At 38.2% G+C, this 18,458-nt stretch overlaps 3 protein-coding genes, 1 long non-coding RNA gene and 1 pseudogene across 8 annotated transcripts in view; 3 read left to right on the top strand and 2 right to left on the bottom strand.

The window, feature by feature from the left end:
• The window catches only part of LOC149102704 (uncharacterized), a 234,512-nt gene that overhangs the window by 134,422 nt on the left and 81,632 nt on the right, over positions 1-18,458 (bottom strand). The window lies entirely within an intron of this gene.
• On the top strand, positions 646-1,996 carry LOC149102710 (uncharacterized). The gene has a single exon (XM_089274067.1). The coding sequence runs from the start codon at positions 727-729 to the stop codon at positions 1,669-1,671; it is 945 nt and encodes a 314-aa protein (XP_089130193.1). The 5' UTR covers positions 646-726; the 3' UTR covers positions 1,672-1,996.
• On the top strand, positions 3,394-17,330 carry LOC149102708 (uncharacterized; annotated as a pseudogene). The gene is made up of 3 exons (XR_016201961.1): positions 3,394-3,524; positions 6,108-6,338; positions 16,472-17,330. The product of XR_016201961.1 is annotated as an uncharacterized LOC149102708 (transcript).
• Positions 7,303-12,236, top strand: LOC149102709 (uncharacterized). The gene is made up of 3 exons (XM_089274068.1): positions 7,303-7,622; positions 7,775-7,951; positions 11,211-12,236. Exons 2-3 carry the CDS (start codon positions 7,807-7,809, stop codon positions 11,765-11,767), a joined length of 702 nt encoding a protein of 233 aa, XP_089130194.1. The 5' UTR covers positions 7,303-7,622; positions 7,775-7,806; the 3' UTR covers positions 11,768-12,236.
• LOC110063365 (uncharacterized) lies at positions 12,365-15,784 on the bottom strand. 2 transcript variants are annotated; one of them, XM_089274064.1, is made up of 4 exons: positions 15,536-15,784; positions 14,725-14,953; positions 14,537-14,629; positions 12,365-13,799 (listed from the first exon to the last, which is right to left on the bottom strand). In XM_089274064.1, the coding sequence occupies exons 2-4, from the start codon at positions 14,935-14,937 to the stop codon at positions 12,861-12,863; spliced, it is 1,245 nt and encodes a 414-aa protein (XP_089130190.1). In that variant the 5' UTR covers positions 14,938-14,953; positions 15,536-15,784; the 3' UTR covers positions 12,365-12,860. The 2 variants fall into 2 exon arrangements, with proteins under 2 accessions (XP_089130190.1, XP_020625998.2); XM_020770339.2 differs by lacking the exon at positions 15,536-15,784 and having other exon boundaries at positions 14,725-14,999.

Raw genomic sequence — 18,458 nt, 5'->3', positions numbered from 1 at the left:
TTTTCCTGTGAAACGTCCTCCGCTCCCAGGTGATCCAGTGTTGGGCCACATTTTGGGTCTGTACGTGCAAACAGACCATTAGTAATTACATTGGAACACAATATTCTCCTTAACTACTCTGACTACTACCGCAAGACATCTATAAAATTGTATCTGCTCTTTTTTTTTTCAATATGCATAATGCACATTTAAAAAAACAGATATAATTTTATGTTGTCCTGTCGTGAATTTAAGCAACAGAGTACTTTTTTCATGTTCACATAGCCTCGTCTAAACACGAGGGGAGTTGGGAGAATTCAAAACAGTTATGCAAACCCTCGACTTCATCTCAGGTTTGTCTAACTTTCGAGAATTCTCCCAACACCCTGAGTGTTCAGATGAGGCTGTGTAAACAGGGAAAAAGTACTCTGTTGCTTTTATAAAATATTTCTGAAAAAAATGCACAAATCTAAAACATCACAACTGTATTTACATACTCTCATCTAAACACACTTATTGACCAATGAGAATGTGCATTGTATCTCAGTCATTTTATAAAGTTTGATATTTATGTTTTGGTTTTCTCCAGCTGAATTAAATGATGGACTGAAATGAGTTTCTTTTGCAAGTGATCAGAGATAACAGGCACACACTGGAATGCACAAGGAAGGGATTGGGCCGAGCATGGGTAGAGTATAGACGTGTTTTTGCTAGCTCCGCTCAAAATTCGTATATGGAGGCCTCTACATGGCAGAAAAAGGAGAAAAGTTCAGACGAAAAACTCATGTAGAGAGAACTGGGCCAACTTGGAGAAGTGTATCCAACTCGTCGGAAGAAGAATCCCTTTCACCGTTGGAGAAGAAAGCCAAAGTCAAGTTGCACATGTCTGACACGGTGCAATCGAGCGAAGAAGACGAAACCGCCGCTGCCGTGGAGTTGGCTAATTCTGTAATGCCGAAGCTAGACCTTGTTCTGCAGAAGTTAGACAACATGGAAAAGAAATTGGACATCCTTGAGGGTTTTGTGAAAGTGGTCGATGGAAAGGTTAACAAGTTACAGGATAAAGCTGAGCAGTTTGAAAGCTTCAGCAGGGACGCCACAACAAAACTGAAGGTGTTAGATGAAGGAATGTCGTTCGCAAATACAGAGATAGAAAATTTAAAGAAGAAAGTAAAGCTTCTGGAACAAACTATCCAAGAAAATACAGTAAACACCGAAAACAAATTCAAGGGAAAGATCGAGGCCTTAAGAAACGAGAAGTTGTATATGGAGGTGTATCAAAGACGGGAAAACCTTCGCTTCTACGGCATTGCTGAATCTTTCCACCTCTCAGAAGAAAATGTCCAAGAGCTGTTAATTGGCTTTATACAGAAGGAACTTAACATCAGCGAGGCGGATTCTTTTGAGTATCAACGAGTGCACCGCATTGGCAAGCGCGACCCATCGCAAGAAAAACCAAGACCAATAATTGCACGTTTTTTGCGATACTCCGACAGAGAGCGAGTCATGTCAAGTGCAAGAAAGCTGAAAGGAACTGGTTTCGGAATATCGCCAGACCTTCCGAAAGAAATTGTGGACCGCAGAAAGGAATTAATGCCTAAGTTCAAAAAAGCAAAAGAAGACGGAAAATCGGCGTTCTTCAAAAGATCAGAGCCGGACAAACTTTTTATTGAGGGTATACGAATCTTCTAATTTCTTTGGAACATAAACTCTCTATCTAGGTATTCATAACATGTAAGCCTCATTCACACTTGTTCTTAAAAATGGAGCTGCATGCGTGTCATCTAGTTAGCGCAATGCGTGCAAGACCTATTCCATTAGTAGCGCAATTAACAGCTTTTATCACTGGCTACTGTTTTACATACATGTTCAATTGTAGTTGTAGGTCTTATAAATGTTTTTCTTTTGTTTCTTTTTCCTTTTCAATATTAATTAGTTTTACCTTTTTCTTGTTCAAGAGACATGCAAATTTTTTCATTAGCTCATCTACTAAAGATTACTATCTCATTCTCTGCAACTGCTCGCCTTTCCACTTAAATATGTCCTTAAAAAGTTACAAAACTTAATTTAAATTTTGGTATCCTATCCTTAAATGTTCGGGGGATAAGATCTTTTGATAAACGAAAAGCACTTTTTCATTGGTGTATGAAGGATAAAGCTGATATAATTTTTCTACAAGAGACCTACAGCACATCCGAGGTGGAAAACACCTGGAAATCCCAGTGGAGAGGAGACTTGTTTTTTTGTCATGGTTCTGAACACAGCAGAGGTGTCTTAACACTAGTCAAAGAAGGGCTTGACTGTAAATTTGAGGTATGTAAACAAGATAATCTAGGTCGGTATATCATTCTAAAAGGTCTTGTTCAAGGTCAATCTTTTTTACTTTTGAATATCTATGCGCCAAATAAGACCAACGAACAATGCATCTTTTACGACGAAATACAGAACGAATTCGACAAATTGGAAATTGACACTGATTGCAAAATAATAATAGGTGGTGACTTTAATGTTATCCGCGACCCAGATTTGGATGGATCGGGAGGATCTCCAAAATTGAAAGAATCGTCCAAAAAGATAGAAAATCTATGTTTTTCTCTTGACCTAATAGACATCTGGAGAATCAGAAACCCAAAATTAAAACGTTTCTCCTGGAGACAGAAAACTCCAATGATTCAGCGGCGGTTAGATTATTGGTTGATATCAAATAATATACAGGAAGAGGTTGATAAGGTCGATATTATCCCTGCTATTAGATCTGACCATTCCGCCATTACGTTGTATATTAATGGTATAGAGAACTCAACCTATGGACCGTCTTTTTGGAAATTCAATGCAAGTTTGTCAGAAGATAAAGAATATGTAGACCTAATTAGAAACAAAATCGGTGAATGGGTAGACGAAAGTAGAGAAATCGAAGACCCGCGGGTTACCTGGGATTATTTAAAATATAAAATACGCTATGAAACGATTGGTTATAGTAAGAAGAAAGCAAAAGAGAGAAGGTCAGAGCTGGTAAATTTGGAAATTAGACTAAAAGAGTGTCAGCGAAAATGTGACGAACACCCAAGTGCTGAAAATCTCTGCGATTTAGAAGTTCTCAAATCAGAATACGAACGCCATTATGATTATATAACACAAGGAGCAATCATAAGATCTCGGGTGAGTTGGTATGAAGAGGGCGAAAAGAATAGCAAGTATTTTTTAAATTTAGAAAGTGCTAAAAAGAAAAAGACATGTATACGGAAATTATCCGTGGATAATGATTCATATATAACAGACCCAAAAGAAATAATGAAAGAGATTCATGATTTCTATGAAAAACTCTATGATAGAGACTCGTATAATTTAGGTGAGAATTCAATTGATCGTTTCCTTAATGAAGTGGATACTAAAAAATTGTCTGATGAAGAGAAAATGACTTTAGATAAACAACTTACTAGATCCGAACTGTACGAAGCATTGAAGACATTTCCGAAAAACAAAACACCTGGAAGTGACGGTTTAACTGTGGAATTTTACTTGGCGTTCTGGCACGTGGTTGCAAAGTATCTCGAAAAGTCTCTAAACTTCTCTCACCAACACGGGCAACTATCAACTTCGCAAAAGCAGGCAATGATTACCCTATTGGAGAAAAAAGATAAAGATAGACGATTTATAAAGAACTGGCGACCTATCTCACTGATCAACGTAGATGTTAAAATTGCATCCAAAGCGTTTGCTAGAAGGCTGGAGCCAATCCTGCCAGAACTTATTCACCATAATCAAAATGGTTTTATCAAAGGAAGGTCTACATTTGATGCAGTTAGAACAATCGATGATTTACTTGAATTGGCAAAACTCACAAATACAACAGGTATTCTAATGGCAATTGACTTTGAAAAGGCATTTGATTCTCTGGACCATACATATCTATTTAAAGTATTGGAAAAATTCAATTTTGGACCGTATTTTTTACAATGGGTAAAAACATTTTATACAAACATATCCAGCTGTATCTTAAATAACGGCTTTACTACAGATCTTTTCTGTATCCATCGTGGTGTACGACAAGGTGACCCTCTATCACCTTTATTATTCATCTTAGCTTTGGAAGTTCTCGCATGTCAAATCAGGCAGGATAAAACCATACAAGGAATAATGGTCAAAAACGTGGAGATCAAACTCACGCTTTTTGCAGATGACATGACTTGTTTTCTAAAAGACATAAATGCATATTCGCGACTTTGTACAACTTTAAAGGTTTTTTCATTGCATTCTGGTCTCCGAATTAACGACGATAAAACAGAAGTTTTTGGTATCGGCCCACATAAACTAGTACAAAATGACTTTACTCACAAAGTGCGAAAATCAATCAAGATATTAGGTACCGTTTTTGACTATCACAAACCATCACGAGACAAAGCAAACTTCGACTCAATATTCAAATCTATTAAAAAAACGCTGAGTATGTGGAAGTGGAGGGGTCTTACCCTGATTGGTAAGATTCAAATAGTTAAGACCTTCATTATTCCAAAATTTTTGAGTAAAGCGACTGCAATCTCAATATCAAACGATCTTGTCAAGGAGATAAACAGACTGATTTTCGGTTTCATTTGGAAAGGTAACGATAAAATTAAACGGACCGCGCTTATCAATGATATTGAAAATGGAGGACTAAAAATGCTTGATATTGAATCCATGATATCGGCTCAAAGAGTGATGATCTTAAAAAAGTATCTAGGAGAGAGCAACAGCACTTGGAAAACTATTTTAGATGATTTCTTTTTTGGAAATATAGGTGGAAAACTCATCCTGTTCTGTGATTTTGAAACTAGTAAACTACCGGTTCATCTTCCAATATTCTACAAAGAGTGTCTAAAGGCATTTCGTAATTTAAAGAAATCCAAGGTAGCCACCTATGAGGATGTTGTAGACCAAATTATTTGGAATAATAGGAATATTGTGATACACGGAAAATCTCTTTTTGAAAAACATTTGTTTACTAAAGGAATTGTTAAATTGGTGACTTGTTATCCGATACGGGTAAATTTCTTGAAAGCCCTAAAGTGTTGGAAGCGAATCTATCTCCAATCCAGTACTTCAAATTAATAGGAATTGTAGATGCCATACCAAAAGAATGGAGATTAATTATCAAAGAATCACATATTCAACATCAGCAACTATATCCTCAACAGCATTTGGATACAGTGTATATTTATATCGACGAAACCAAATCGGATCTGTTAAAAGCCTCTTCAAAACTTTTGTATAAAGGATTTAAAACAAAGAAACAAACTCCTCCAACCGCCAAAAGGAAGTTGAAGGACAAATATCCAGAGGTTATAGAAGACTGGAAAAAAATTTATTCTTTACCATTCACTGTCACACTTGAAACAAAAATTAGAGAGTTCCAATATAAATTATTAAACGATATAATTTTCACAAATGAGAGGTTATTCCGTTTTAAAATGATTGAATCACCAATGTGCACCTTTTGTTTGAAAGAGGTCGAGTCCCTCGAACATTTGCTCTTTTATTGTGATACAACAAAAGACTTCTGGCGGGCTTTTTCTTCTTGGCTTTCAAACCAGAATGTATCTTTGGACACTTTGACATTTGAAAATATATTGTTTGGAGTGTTCAACAACAACGAAGACTTTATTATCCTGAATCACTTGATACTGCTAGGAAAGTTTTTTATTTATAAATGTAAATTAAATAAAATTAAACCAACATTAACAATATTTTTAGCAAAGACAAAAACCGTTTATTACATTGAAAAAAAAAAATAGCTACCAAAAATAACCAACTTTATAAACATTACAAAAAGTGGGAAAAACTAATGCCATCTCTTAATAATAGTTGAGCTTAATTTGTAATTTCTCCTTCTCAGCATGTCACTAACTTACTTTTTTTTTTTTTTTTTTTTCTTCTGTATTTGGGTAGCTGCACTATTGTAAACAACGCATTGTATATTCTTTAGGTATAATTAGGCTACGATTAGTAATTATAATTTGTTGTATGTAATCTATTGTAGTTATGACGTATTGTAAGTATTGTAACTAGTGTTATGTCTTGTGTTGTATTGTATGTATTATAACCTAAAATGTTGAAAAAAAATAAAAATTACAAAAAAAAAAAAAAACAAGGAATTTGCTGGCTTGTAAAGAAGTCTCTGTGAACTTTGTTAATCCAGTTAATCAGCAATTACAGCTCTTCATGTTGCAGCAAGACATGGAGATGTTGAGCTTATAAAATTGCTGGTTTCTTTTGGGGCTCATATTAATGGTGGAACTGTTGATCTTATGACACCTTTACATGAAGCGTGTCTTGGTGGTCATCCTGAGGTCGTAGATGTCCTGATTGCTGAAGGAGCTGATGTATGTATTACTGCTGTATTAGTCTGTCCACAGATCCTCTATTTCGTCATGAGTTTGTCAAGATCACAATGAGTCAAAGTATTAACCTTGGAAGATTTTAAAATAATAAACTCGTAGCAAACAATAAATGTCTGTGGACAGTCTATTGCTGTGTAGCCTGCAAATATGTCCAGCCTAGTCTGCATACAGCTATCATGAATGTCGCAATTACAACACAGGCACGCTTTAAGTGTGTACCCACATTTTGTGGGTCGATTATTATTCATATATTCACGCTATTGTTCTTTCTCATTGAATATTCATAATTCACGGACCGATTACTTTCCGAACATGTGGCTGGCTACTGCACGAGCGCAAACGCTTTGATGTTAGGTGCGATATTTTTGCTTTGTGTTAGGATTTCTGCTTGATTGATTTTTTAAACCCTATTGTTGCGACATATTTTAATTTATTCGTAAGAAAGGTCTGGAAAAGCTCAAAGCATGCAGGTGGAAAGGCCCCGGGAAAGGCTGAGAAATTGACATGAACGCATTGCTCGGCGTCTGACCGCAAAAACACTCTCAAACATTCTAGTGTCTGGAATGTTTTTCATCAATAAATTCGCTCCTTTTATTCATTCCAGTGTTCATTTGAATCTAAGCTACGATTTTTGACGTCTCGCTTTGTTAAAATCATACCGCTTTGATGAGTCCAAGTGAACATAAACCCATGGAACGGAAGCCCGCTCGATTATTTCTAAAAAAAACTCTGTCGATCGATAGCTAGCTATTGGAAGTCGGCCCGTTTTCACCGAATTAAACGTAGACATTCATAAACAAGAAGAAAATAAAACGAGTGTGTTGGATTTTGAATTCTGTGTACCCTTTCGTTTGTCATTTACTGTTCCTTTAGATGTTTTCTTTTGTCTTTTAGCTTTTCTGGTACGAAACGATCGAGTCGAGTATAAACGTCACGGTAATGAATCAAACGCGATTTCTATTGGTCAGATCCATGTGGTTGCTGTGACGACCAACAAATCAACGCGAGTTAAGCGGAGCTGAATCGGGCGAATTTAAGTTTATTTACAAGCTTTTTTTAAGCCAAATCTCAAAATTATCAACGACATTTCATCTTTTCAGAAGTTTAGTGTCACGGCAGTATCAACAAATTGTGTGTTTCGGGTCAGCATCGCGGATGACAACAACGCGAGTTGTTAATCGAACGAATTCAAGGTGACAGCGTGTTTAAAAATCTCAGAAGTCTAAATGGCAGTTCATCCTTCCAGAAATCAAAGCACTTTTGACGGTAAGTCCATTGAAACGTATGTGAAATTCATTGAGCTAATGTACAAAACACAGGGTCACTTATTTACATGTTTTCCACCGTGAAGTCAGCGATTCCCTTGATCGGTAAGCTCACGACTGAAACGTATAAATAAATCCATTGTTTACCTTTAGGATGACACTCTTGACCGACAATTGTCCCGCAAATGTGGCCAGAAAACTTGAAAGCGACGTTCGTTGGGAACAAAAAGTTCTTCAAGATTGACAATTCATTTCTTCTTACACTTGGATTGAAAACTCACGTAAAGAAGAAGGGATACAAACATCTGGACGCAGTTCTTCAAAAGCACGGTAAGGCTTACGAATCAGAATATTGTATTTTAAAGCCAGTGTTTTTTGCGATTAATGATACAACACAATAAATCTGAATGCTTGAAAAAAAATGATTGTTGTTCTTTATTTAATAATCCTAGTTCAATGAAGGTGATAGGGAACGAACGATGTTAAAGAACTATGAACTATAAATTCTCCTTTCTTGCGACCACACGATTCTTTTATTGTAGTTGTGAGAATTTTGAGTTCCATAAAGAAACATTATCCCAGTCTTTTTTGTAGTCATCGCTACCTGGACATAACCAGTATCTTTTCCAATGAAAATAAAATCTTAGGCTGAGACGAGTTTTGTTTTCAAATACAACAAATTACCTCTGCTTGTTTGAGTTTTTTGCAAATTTTTGTTACAAAAACTGAAAAACTAAACAAAGGATCTGCAGTATTTTTTTGTTGTTTCTCAGTATCATGAGGAATTAACCGTATGTTATGCACGCCAGAGTACATTACAGCTATATTTTCTAATCCAGCAAAGTGTTTTTTTGTGATTTGTGATTATTCAATTAGATTTAAATTGTTGAAATTCTTGCAAAGCACTCCATAACCACAGTTAACAAAGCTATGAAATGTGTTTCATTGACAAATAGTTTTTAATTTTATACATTGGCTGCTGTGCCAGCCAAAATCAATGGCTCTGGTGAGTGTCAAGCCAGTCATCCATACCCAAAAATAATGGGGCTTCTCTCAAAATTAATTTTTTGGGGCCTCTTTTTGTTCTAAAAAGGCCAAGGCCCTCCTCCAGATCTGCCACAACAAGACATGTGAAAATGAAGAAGCTAGTCATAAAAGGGGATAAGTGACGATTTTGGTTGCTTTTCTTTTTTCTTGCTCCAAATTAGCTGAATTTTTGCATGTGGTCTTCAATGTAATAGGAAAACGTGTTCCTGTATTTTTGCCGCTGGTTTTTGCTTCGCTTTATAAAGACGCCGCTAGGAAAACCGAGTGGTTTTTTGCATACGCAATATCCTGAAAACGAAGCAAGGTTTAGCGCAAAAACTACGGGACATTGCTAAACATACCTAAACAAAACTCTATGCGAAATTTGGAGCGTTTTCGACAAAGTTCACTTTTGATTAAAATACCTAACGCCCTTTTCCCGCCGAGGCTGCAAATAAACGAAGCCGGGCCTTTGTTATGATAAACAGAGCCGATCCTTTGTTATAATAACCAAGCCAAGCCTTTGTTATAAGTCGAAGTCTCGCCTCGGTTTATCATAACAAAGGATCGGCCCGCCGCGACCGCAGGGACTTTGATCTCACTTAGAAAGCAGCAAAATGTCAATTTCACGCAACGTATAAGCTCAAAAATGTTGATTTTAGGTCAAAAAAGGTTTAAATGTTGATTTCACGTTAACGCGTGACGGCAAGGATGTTGGTTTCACTTAGAAACCAGCAAAATGTCAATTTTACGCAGCGCATAAGCTCAATGATGTTGATTTCAGGTCTAAATAGGTTGAGATGTTGATTTCACGTTAACGCGTGACGGCAAGGATGTTGATTTCTCTTAGAAACCAGCAAAATGTCAATTTTACGCAGCGCATAAGCTCAATGATGTTGATTTCAGGTCTAAATAGGTTAAAATGTTGATTTCACGTTAACGCGTGACGGCAAGGATGTTGGTTTCACTTAGAAACCAGCAAAATGTCAATTTCACGCAGCGCATAAGCTCAATGATGTTGATTTCAGGTCTAAATAGGTTAAAATGTTGATTTCACGTTAACGCGTGACGGCAAGGATGTTGGTTTCACTTAGAAAACAGCAAAATGGTAGGAGCCCATGATGGGCTCCTGAAAATGGTAATTTCACGCAACGTATAAGCTCAAAAATGCTGATTTCAGGTCACAAAAAGGTGTAAATAAAAATAAAATGAAACAAATAAACATTTCAATAAACACTTTTTCAAATACGGCAACGTCTTCAATGGCTAAAAAATCACGAGATAAAACATAGTTTTCGACAAACGCGATCGTAGCTTTATGTCACGCACCGCCATAACTTCCAAGTTCAAAATGCGCTGGTACCTCTTATGCCTGATGAGGACAACAACTTTGGCGGCTGTTTAGTTTTGGATTTAAGAATTTGATGACTCCACGTGAAAACGCTCTATAAATAGGGCTGACAGATTAACAGATTAACCCTTCTGCGCAACGTACGGGTCTCCATACATCTGCATGTCCCCTGATCCCAGAAGCTCAAAACACTACAAATCATGCCGATTTGAAATAAAATCAACGCAAACTGGATCACAGATCTGTTACAATCGATCGCCACTTGCTGGCCATTATTATGTTTAAATCTAGTTACCAGTTCGAGAAACGTCCGCAGAACGTAATCGCAATGCATGCCGGGAAGGGTCTTTACACCTCGTGCGCGGGAAGACATGGCGGTCGATACAAGACAAATTTTATCACTCTAAAACCAGTTCTCGCTTTCCAAACTTTGACGCTAGCAACGCTTGGCAAATGGGCCACAACTCACCAGAGGGTATTTTTCTTGGGCAAGAACTGCTCTTGGACTTTGCTACCTGGCTCGATCTGACTTCGAACGCCGATAACACGATTACGGTATATCAGCTGCCTTCGAAGTTTCAGAACACATTTTGATTCTTTAAAACGTGCTGATGACTTACGGGTTTATCGAGGCTTTATGATGCCTCTCAACCACCAGGCAGGCACACAAGGTACTTTAAAACAATGCTTAAGATATTAGTTGACAGAGCTCTAATACGGCACATCTCTTTTTTGTTTGATGGCATTTCGTTTGACGCTCGATCGATTCACGTGTTGTGTTCACGTCACAATAACCGGTGTAAACAATCCGTTCCCAGATTTCCGCTCTATATGCTGTGGGATTTGGTTTTGACTTCATACACTATAAACAGTCTGCCTGTTTGCTGTTCAACAAATAAACTCCTAAAGACATGGCTAGGAAAAGCCAAGTTTTTTGCCTACGTTTTAACTCGAAAACAAAGCAAAAACCAGCGACAAAAATACAGAACCACATTTTTCTATTACATTGAAGACCACATGCAAAAATTCAGCTAATTTGGAGCAAGAAAAAAGAAAAGCAACCAAAATCGTCACTTATCCCCTTTTATGACTAGCTTCTTCAAATTATGTTTAATAACCAAGTGCAAATATTATGCACTTCTAAAAGGTGAAATCATGGCATTACACATTACCTTTATATTAAACAGAACAACTTTTTGTTGATGTCTCCAGGTTTAGTTGTAAGAGAAGAATATGTATTCAAACGTGATGCAGCAAAAATTCGCACCCACATGTCATGCCAAGCTGCACTTCTGCTACTATTTACCATCACCAGTACTTTGCAAGGGGAGGAAACAACTACTGCAATACAACTGCGCTGTGATTTAATCGGAATACTTGTAAATGCTGCTGCTACAACACCAAGTGAGCACCCTTCATCTACACCTGAACAACCATCTATGATACCAACTGCATTATCTGAATATCCAACCACTATTTCTGAGCCACAAACTCCTGTGCTTCCATCAACGCCAGTTTCGACAATGCCATCAACATCGACAAGTGCATCAACCCAAATTCTTGCAACGCCATTGACAGTAACTCCACCTTGCAATCACGATCAGCAAGCATCAATGTCTAAACGCATCCGCACTCAAGATCTTCTGACACGCCAAGAAAGCATAAGGCAAACACAAGACAAGGGGCGAAAGTTCACCTCCAGAGAAGTTGTCCGTCGCACACATTCAGGCATTGATTACACTGAGTTTGCATTTTCAAGGATGAACTGAACTGATAACAGAAATTACTGTTGGCAGATCGTGTGAATAGTCCCCTACAAATCAAAGTTCACTGCAAACAAGCTGTATCCAAAACACACTTTATCCCCCTATTAGACACACACTCAATCATATAATATTTTGTAAGTCAGGCACTGGTAAATAAGACTACAGCGCATTTCTTGCAATGTAAATTTAGGTTTTTTTGGCATTAAAATTCTTTTCTTGGTTTTAAAACAAAAACTGTTGTAAGACACTCATTGCCTTGCTGTATTTTTTCAAAAGATTTTTTTCATTTCTGTTTCATTTACAATCCCTGGCTAATAGGCAGGGACAAAAGTCGGAATGGATCAACTCAGATGGCTGATTTGAATAAGAACAGCAGGTAGTGCTATTCTCATTCAAATCAGCGATCCGAGTTAATGATCGGGTCTGACTTTTGTCCCTGCCTATTAGCTAGGGATTGTAAACGAAACAGAAATGAAGAAATGAGAAAATACCCATACCCACCCCTCAGAAGGTCACTGGAAATTCCAACAAAAGTCTCAAAAGCCAGATTTTTTAAGGCAAGCATATAGCTAAACTGGAATTACTCGAAAGTACACAGTCCATTGTACACAAACCACCTTTAATTTATTCTGTCAGTTATACAGAAGTGACTGCTATAATAACTGAATGCTTTCAGAACAAGAATCTTAGTAACCATAAATAAATAAATTACTTTTGACATCAAAACATTCCAAAACTCTACAGTCCTGAACAGACCATCACAGGTTGATTGAAACTGAAAACCTAAACTGAATCCCTTTATGATATAATATTATTTTGAAATGACAAAAGCTTCTAGTCTTCTCAGTCTAGATTAAGTCAAAAAAACTTACAGTGGAATTCAGAAGATACATTACAAACTTACAGTGGAATCCAGATATTTTTAGCCTCATAGGGGAATATATTGGGTGTAAATTTGAGAAATTGGTGGTAATGTTGCGGTGTCTGACTGTGTGAAAGGGAACTGCTTTTGCTTTGATTTATCAGAAGCTCCAAAAACTCAAGTGTTCAATAAGGGGATTCCACTGTATCTTATATTGTTAAACAAAGCTTAGCTCTAATAACTACAAGTACTCCGATAAGCAACTGTAAATGGGTAATTAGACTCTGAATAAACAAAATTTAAACGTAAGCTCATTGAGGGCCTGTGAACAAAAAATTTTACTCTGCAAACATACTTAAAGTGGGAACAGGGATTTCCTGGTTCCAGGATTTTAACATCCCAATTAGCCCCCAAAAATGAATCTAACTTTGCAAGATCCCTCCCTGAATATGAAACTTGGAAATGGTTCTCACCTGTTAGACCCAAGATCTTAGAGTCATGCATTGGATCAAATATGCCAAGGTGAATAGGCTGCGCAGGACGAGTGGCAGTGCGTGAAATACCCGAGTAGACACCTTGACGTATTTGATTGGCCAAGCAACTCTTTCTGAGGTCCAACAGGTGAGAAAAATTTGCAGCATTTTTAACTTGACAAAACAAAACCCTGTCCCAGCCCTCGCAAATAACTTTGTCAACCAAACCCTTTCCCTTTGACCCAATAATGACATCAGATTGACACGAAACATGCGCTACATTGTTCACTGTACAAGATACACCCCTATCAATACTTTCAACTTTTTTGTCCACTACGGAACACAGCAAAAACTTAAACTTAAAAAGATCCTTATTTCTTGAAATGGATGTACAAATAAAAACTGAACCCTTACAAAAATCAAGAGAATACAAGGATCCAATCCTCAAAATGGTGCCATTTGACCCAATAAAGAAATAAAAGTGTAAACTGCTGCTACTAGGTACTGCCATGGTAACCTGATCCTGATATGGAATCTCGGTGACTGCAACTTCAGAACTTGATGTCAACCCTTGATCTGTAATCACCGTTCTTCTCTGCCTCTTCCTTGTCTGCTCAACTTGTTCCTGAGCAATGGCTTCTTCCACCTCCCAAACTTTGACAGTCTGTCTTTCTTTGCTGTCAACCAGTTGCAAAGTTACCTTAAATAAAAAGCTTGGTATTAATTTCAGGCTTCAGACTACAGGCACAAAAATTGGATGGCCACACAGTAAACATGTAGACCTAGAAAAATTCCTTGAATTACAATCAATTTAAGAGATGAGAGAAGTTAAAGGATTCCAAAAGATAATGAATTAAATGTACTTCGCCCTGAGAAACTTTATGCAAAGTAAGGCACTCAAAAGAAAAAACATCTTCTGAAGCCAATTAGTGTATTGTGGTTATTTTAATTTTTTCTTAGCCAAAAAACAGTGTCTGACATTTTCAGAATGCAGACTGCAGACTTTTCACTCTGGTTAAACTTACTATGCACTTCAGTTAGCCTACTATTCACTCTGGTTAGCCTGAATAACACTTCATTTAGCCTGTTTACGGTACGCTTTCAATAATGGTAATGGTAACATGATAAATTCTCTTAGTTTGCAGTCTGCAAAATGTCAGACACAAGCCAAGAAGTAAGTGACGAGGGTTAACTTTTCTAGCAGTATCATTAGATGACAAGATGAAAGCAGCAATACAACCACTAAATGGGGACACTTGTAAACATCAATGATTCAAATGTTTGCCTTAAATCGGTTACGAACACTCCAAACCACTTTTCAGTATAAGAGTTGTATAGAGACTGGTAAGGAGAATTAGTAGTATGATCATGACCACTGACACTCGATGTAAAGTTATGTAAACAATAAATCTGCTGCTACAGAGAGTTGAAACTCACCGATTTCCTGATAGGATCTGACTGGAGAACATTTGCTGCTTTGCCATTCAAGTAAACAACGTCCCCGTGGAACAATTTCTTGAGATTCGGGTTCTGATGACAAAAAGTAACTTGCGTGAGATACTTATAAGCGTCAAAAAGGAAAAGGAAATGAAAAAACTCAAAATTAACATTGAATAACTTCTTACCTTTTTTTGTGCAAGACGGCGCGGGATCAGCGTTTCTTCGATCGTTTCCTTTCTGATTTCGGAAAGGTCACTTATCTCGCGGTCCCACTCCGATCTCCATGGAGGAAAAGTCACAACAACCGAATTTTCGGATGCTGAAATAACTTTGGCTTTGGCCCAAATACCGAGCTGATCGACAGCTTCAACAGAAGCACCAACGGCAAACTCCATCATGTATCACGGCTCACAGCTAATAAACTAGTTAACGTGACGATCAAGTGTGTTTACAGTGATGAGAATAGGTGAGTAGCCACGCGTATGACTCAGTTATTTATAAGCCCGAGTAATGGCGTGTATTTGCATAACAATATATATCGTCTGTTGTTTTGACAAGCGCACGGTCAATCAAATTCAAACAAACTCTTATGTATTTCTTTGTAGTTTAATAGTATCTGATTGTTAACCTTAAATAAACTAATCCAACGAAAAGCTTAGCGATCGGTTGGTAACAAATCACTTCAAATAATTTTTTAATCGACTTCCATCTCGCAAACGAGAGCAAATTCATTCAGACGTGACCGAAGACATGCCGCCGCGGTTCTCACTGCCGGCGACAAATTGCGTTGTAATTTGCAAAACAAAGCGGTTCTCCGGTAATACGGAACCAAAAATTTCGTTTAAACGCTCATTTTCAAGCTTGTAAAATGCATATCAATAATAAACCGATATTACCTTTGCCGCTTATGAGCGAAACGTTTTTCGGTGGAAAGAGATGAAAACACGAGGTGACATTTTTTTCGCAATCACCACGCTTCAAAGAACAAAAGGATACGCACTTAAGGGACAATAATTAAGCCGCATTGTTGAATTCTTTTGAAATACATCCACTGAATCGCCGCCCAAAAGTCACAAGTCCTATTCATTCATCTGAGCTCAATAATTCCGAAGATACTCAGCCCTGTCATCGGAGCAAACTCGACAATAACTCGAAGCTTGCCGACAGGTAAATTAACGAGCCTTCCGTGTCAATTAGCCAGCGGTATAGCCCATTTCTGAACAACACAAATAAAGCGTGCCTGTGTTGTAATAGTTTAGTAGCTGAGTGTCATGTGAGATGGCTGTAAGGTAAAGGAAAGTCTGCATACGAGCCAAGTAGCCAATCAGGCTAGAGCTTATCCTGGTTTCTGTAGCATGAAGCAACTTGGAGTATTTCTACTCCGCCCTGGATGGGATGTCAGTCCATTGCAGGGTTACCCCCGGCATCAAGTTCACCGGTACCCATTTATGCACCTGGGTGTAGAGAGGCACTATGAGAGTAAAGTGTCTTGCCCAAGAACACAACAAAATGTCCCCAGCCAGGGCTTGAACCTGGGCTGTTTGATCCAGAGATGGGTGCACTAACCACGAGGCCTGTCGGACCGTGCCTCCCACCGTATTGGTAGGTTAATCGGCATAGTATTATCATCTTTTTGGACAGACACAGCATAGCCAGACATGTAGGGAGTGTGATGCCAACCTAAAGTAATCAAAGTCTGGAATCTTCAAAATTGTATGAAAATGCCTCTTTTTGACCCCAAAATATGGCACACCAAAAACAAGGAATTTAAAAAAACAGCTTCTAAAGATTGATCTATAGAACTAGGACAAACATGACAGAAACAACCCCATCCTTCCAAAAAACAAAGTAAAATTGCGAACTGCTAGACTGTTACACTACCTTGAAAAACAATTATACCTTACTTTGGTGGTTTTTCCTTAATTTTTACAGGCAAATGCATGTAACATAGATGGAAGTACCCAATTGTGTTTTGCTTGTGCCAAAGGATTAGTAAAATGTATGCGTCTGTTAATAGAAGCTGGGGCTGCGGTGAATCCTTCATTGACAGTTACCTTCCCACTCCTTCATGAGGCGGCATTAAATGGACACGTTTACTGCCTAGAAATACTTACACAGACAGGTGTTGACCCAGAGAAATCCGTGAATCAATTTGGAACGGCTCTGGATGTTGAGGTTACATGGAATGCATGAGAATTTTACTTCATGCCAGGGCCAATCCTAACGCAATCAAAAGACACCAAGTTCCTTTGCACACTGCAGCTCTGTGCGGATATAAAGACTGTACCTCACTGCGTATAGATTACGGAGTAAATGTTTACCAGAGAAACTTGCAGAGTAAAAGACCTGTGGACTTAGCTACTGATACAGCATGCAGAAAAAATACTTCAGTTTAAAGCTGGTACGTAAATGAAACTAAATTACAAAAAGCTTTCACCATAGTAACCCTAAGTCTGTTTTTTGTATCTACAAAAAATTTTAAGGGGGACCCTCTTAACAGCACTTACTGGATTAGTTATTTATTTGTTTGTTTATTTATTTGTTTATTTATCTATTTATTGTATTATAATTTTTTTTTCAGTTTCTGTGTTACAGTTCATTTTCAAAGAAAATAGCAAATAAACAGGAACAACTTGTGAAAAACTTATTTTTGTCTCGGATATGGCTCTCAGCCAGTTGGTCATTATTCACTGAAACAGAAAAGTGTTTAATTCCATTAAATCTACATCTCAGAGGTATAAATAGACTAAAGCCAGATACCCAGAATACAGACTCTGGTACTGTTAAGGGATGTTGTCCACAGTCTCATCTACTTTTATACAGAACTATCCCCCCCCCCCCCCCCCCCCCGATGCAAGCCCACAGCCCTATCCCCTAAATATCAAGTCAAAATCTTGTTTTACAATAGACCAATTTCGATATATTAAAATTCAGCCTAAAACAATAGACCTCAGCACGAGGCTCTGGGGAATAACTACAGAGTTTGTGGGATTTATTCCCCAGAGCCTTGTACTGGGGTCTATTGTTTTAGGCTGAATTTTAATATATCGAAATTGGTCTATTCTAAATGAACAATGAAATTAAATTTCCATTAGTGAATTCATAACTTTAAGGAGTTGGCCGCCTTTAATTTACTCTTTATTTGGATGAACTCTTGACCGAGTTTTTTGCTCGCTTAATTCATTAACTTAGGCCTTTTTGGAATGTATGCTTTCTTCCAAGGGTTCAATCTGATCATCATCATCATCATTGCCTGTAGCCCTGTCTGGGGCAAAGGGCACCAATAAGCACCCTCCAGTCATCACGGTCCTGGACCAGTCGTTGCAGTTCTCCCCACGTGTAGCCATTTCTCCTCGTGTCTGCCTCTAGGTCACGGCGCCACGAGTTTCTTGGTCAGCCCCTCTTCCTTTTCCCCTGAGGGTTTCAGGTGAGAGCTTGCCTTGTGATGTTAGATGAGGACTTCCGAAGGGTGTGGCCGATCCACTTCCAGCGTCTTTGAAAGATGTCAACTTCTATAGGCTGCTGTCTCGTTCGTTTCCACAGATCTTGGTTGCTAATGATGTCTGGCCAGCGTATCTTAAGAATCCTTCTGAGGCAGGTGTTAATGAAAGTATGGATTCTTTTCATAGTGGCGACGGTGGTTTTCCAGGTTTCGGCTCCATAGAGCAATACAGGCTTCACGATAGTGTTAAAGATCCTGATTTTAATGCTAGTGCCGATAAGTGATGATCTCCAGACATTCTTCAGCTGTTGGAAAGCTGCTCTTGCCTTGCCGATGCGAGCTCTCATATCAGCTTCAGTCCCCCCGGTGTTATCTACGATGCTGCCTAGGTGAGTGAAACTCTCCACCCCGTCCAGCGCTTCACTTTCCAGCGTAATGGGGGTATCTGTGATCATGTTGACCTTCAGGACTTTACTC

This window comes from Orbicella faveolata, unplaced genomic scaffold (genome assembly GCF_042242905.1).
Source record: "Orbicella faveolata isolate gen_17 unplaced genomic scaffold, um_ofav_v1 contig_35, whole genome shotgun sequence".
Taxonomy (NCBI): domain Eukaryota; kingdom Metazoa; phylum Cnidaria; class Anthozoa; order Scleractinia; family Merulinidae; genus Orbicella; species Orbicella faveolata.
Note: the sequence above shows the minus strand (reverse complement) of the source record. Positions and strands in the feature narration are given on the sequence as shown.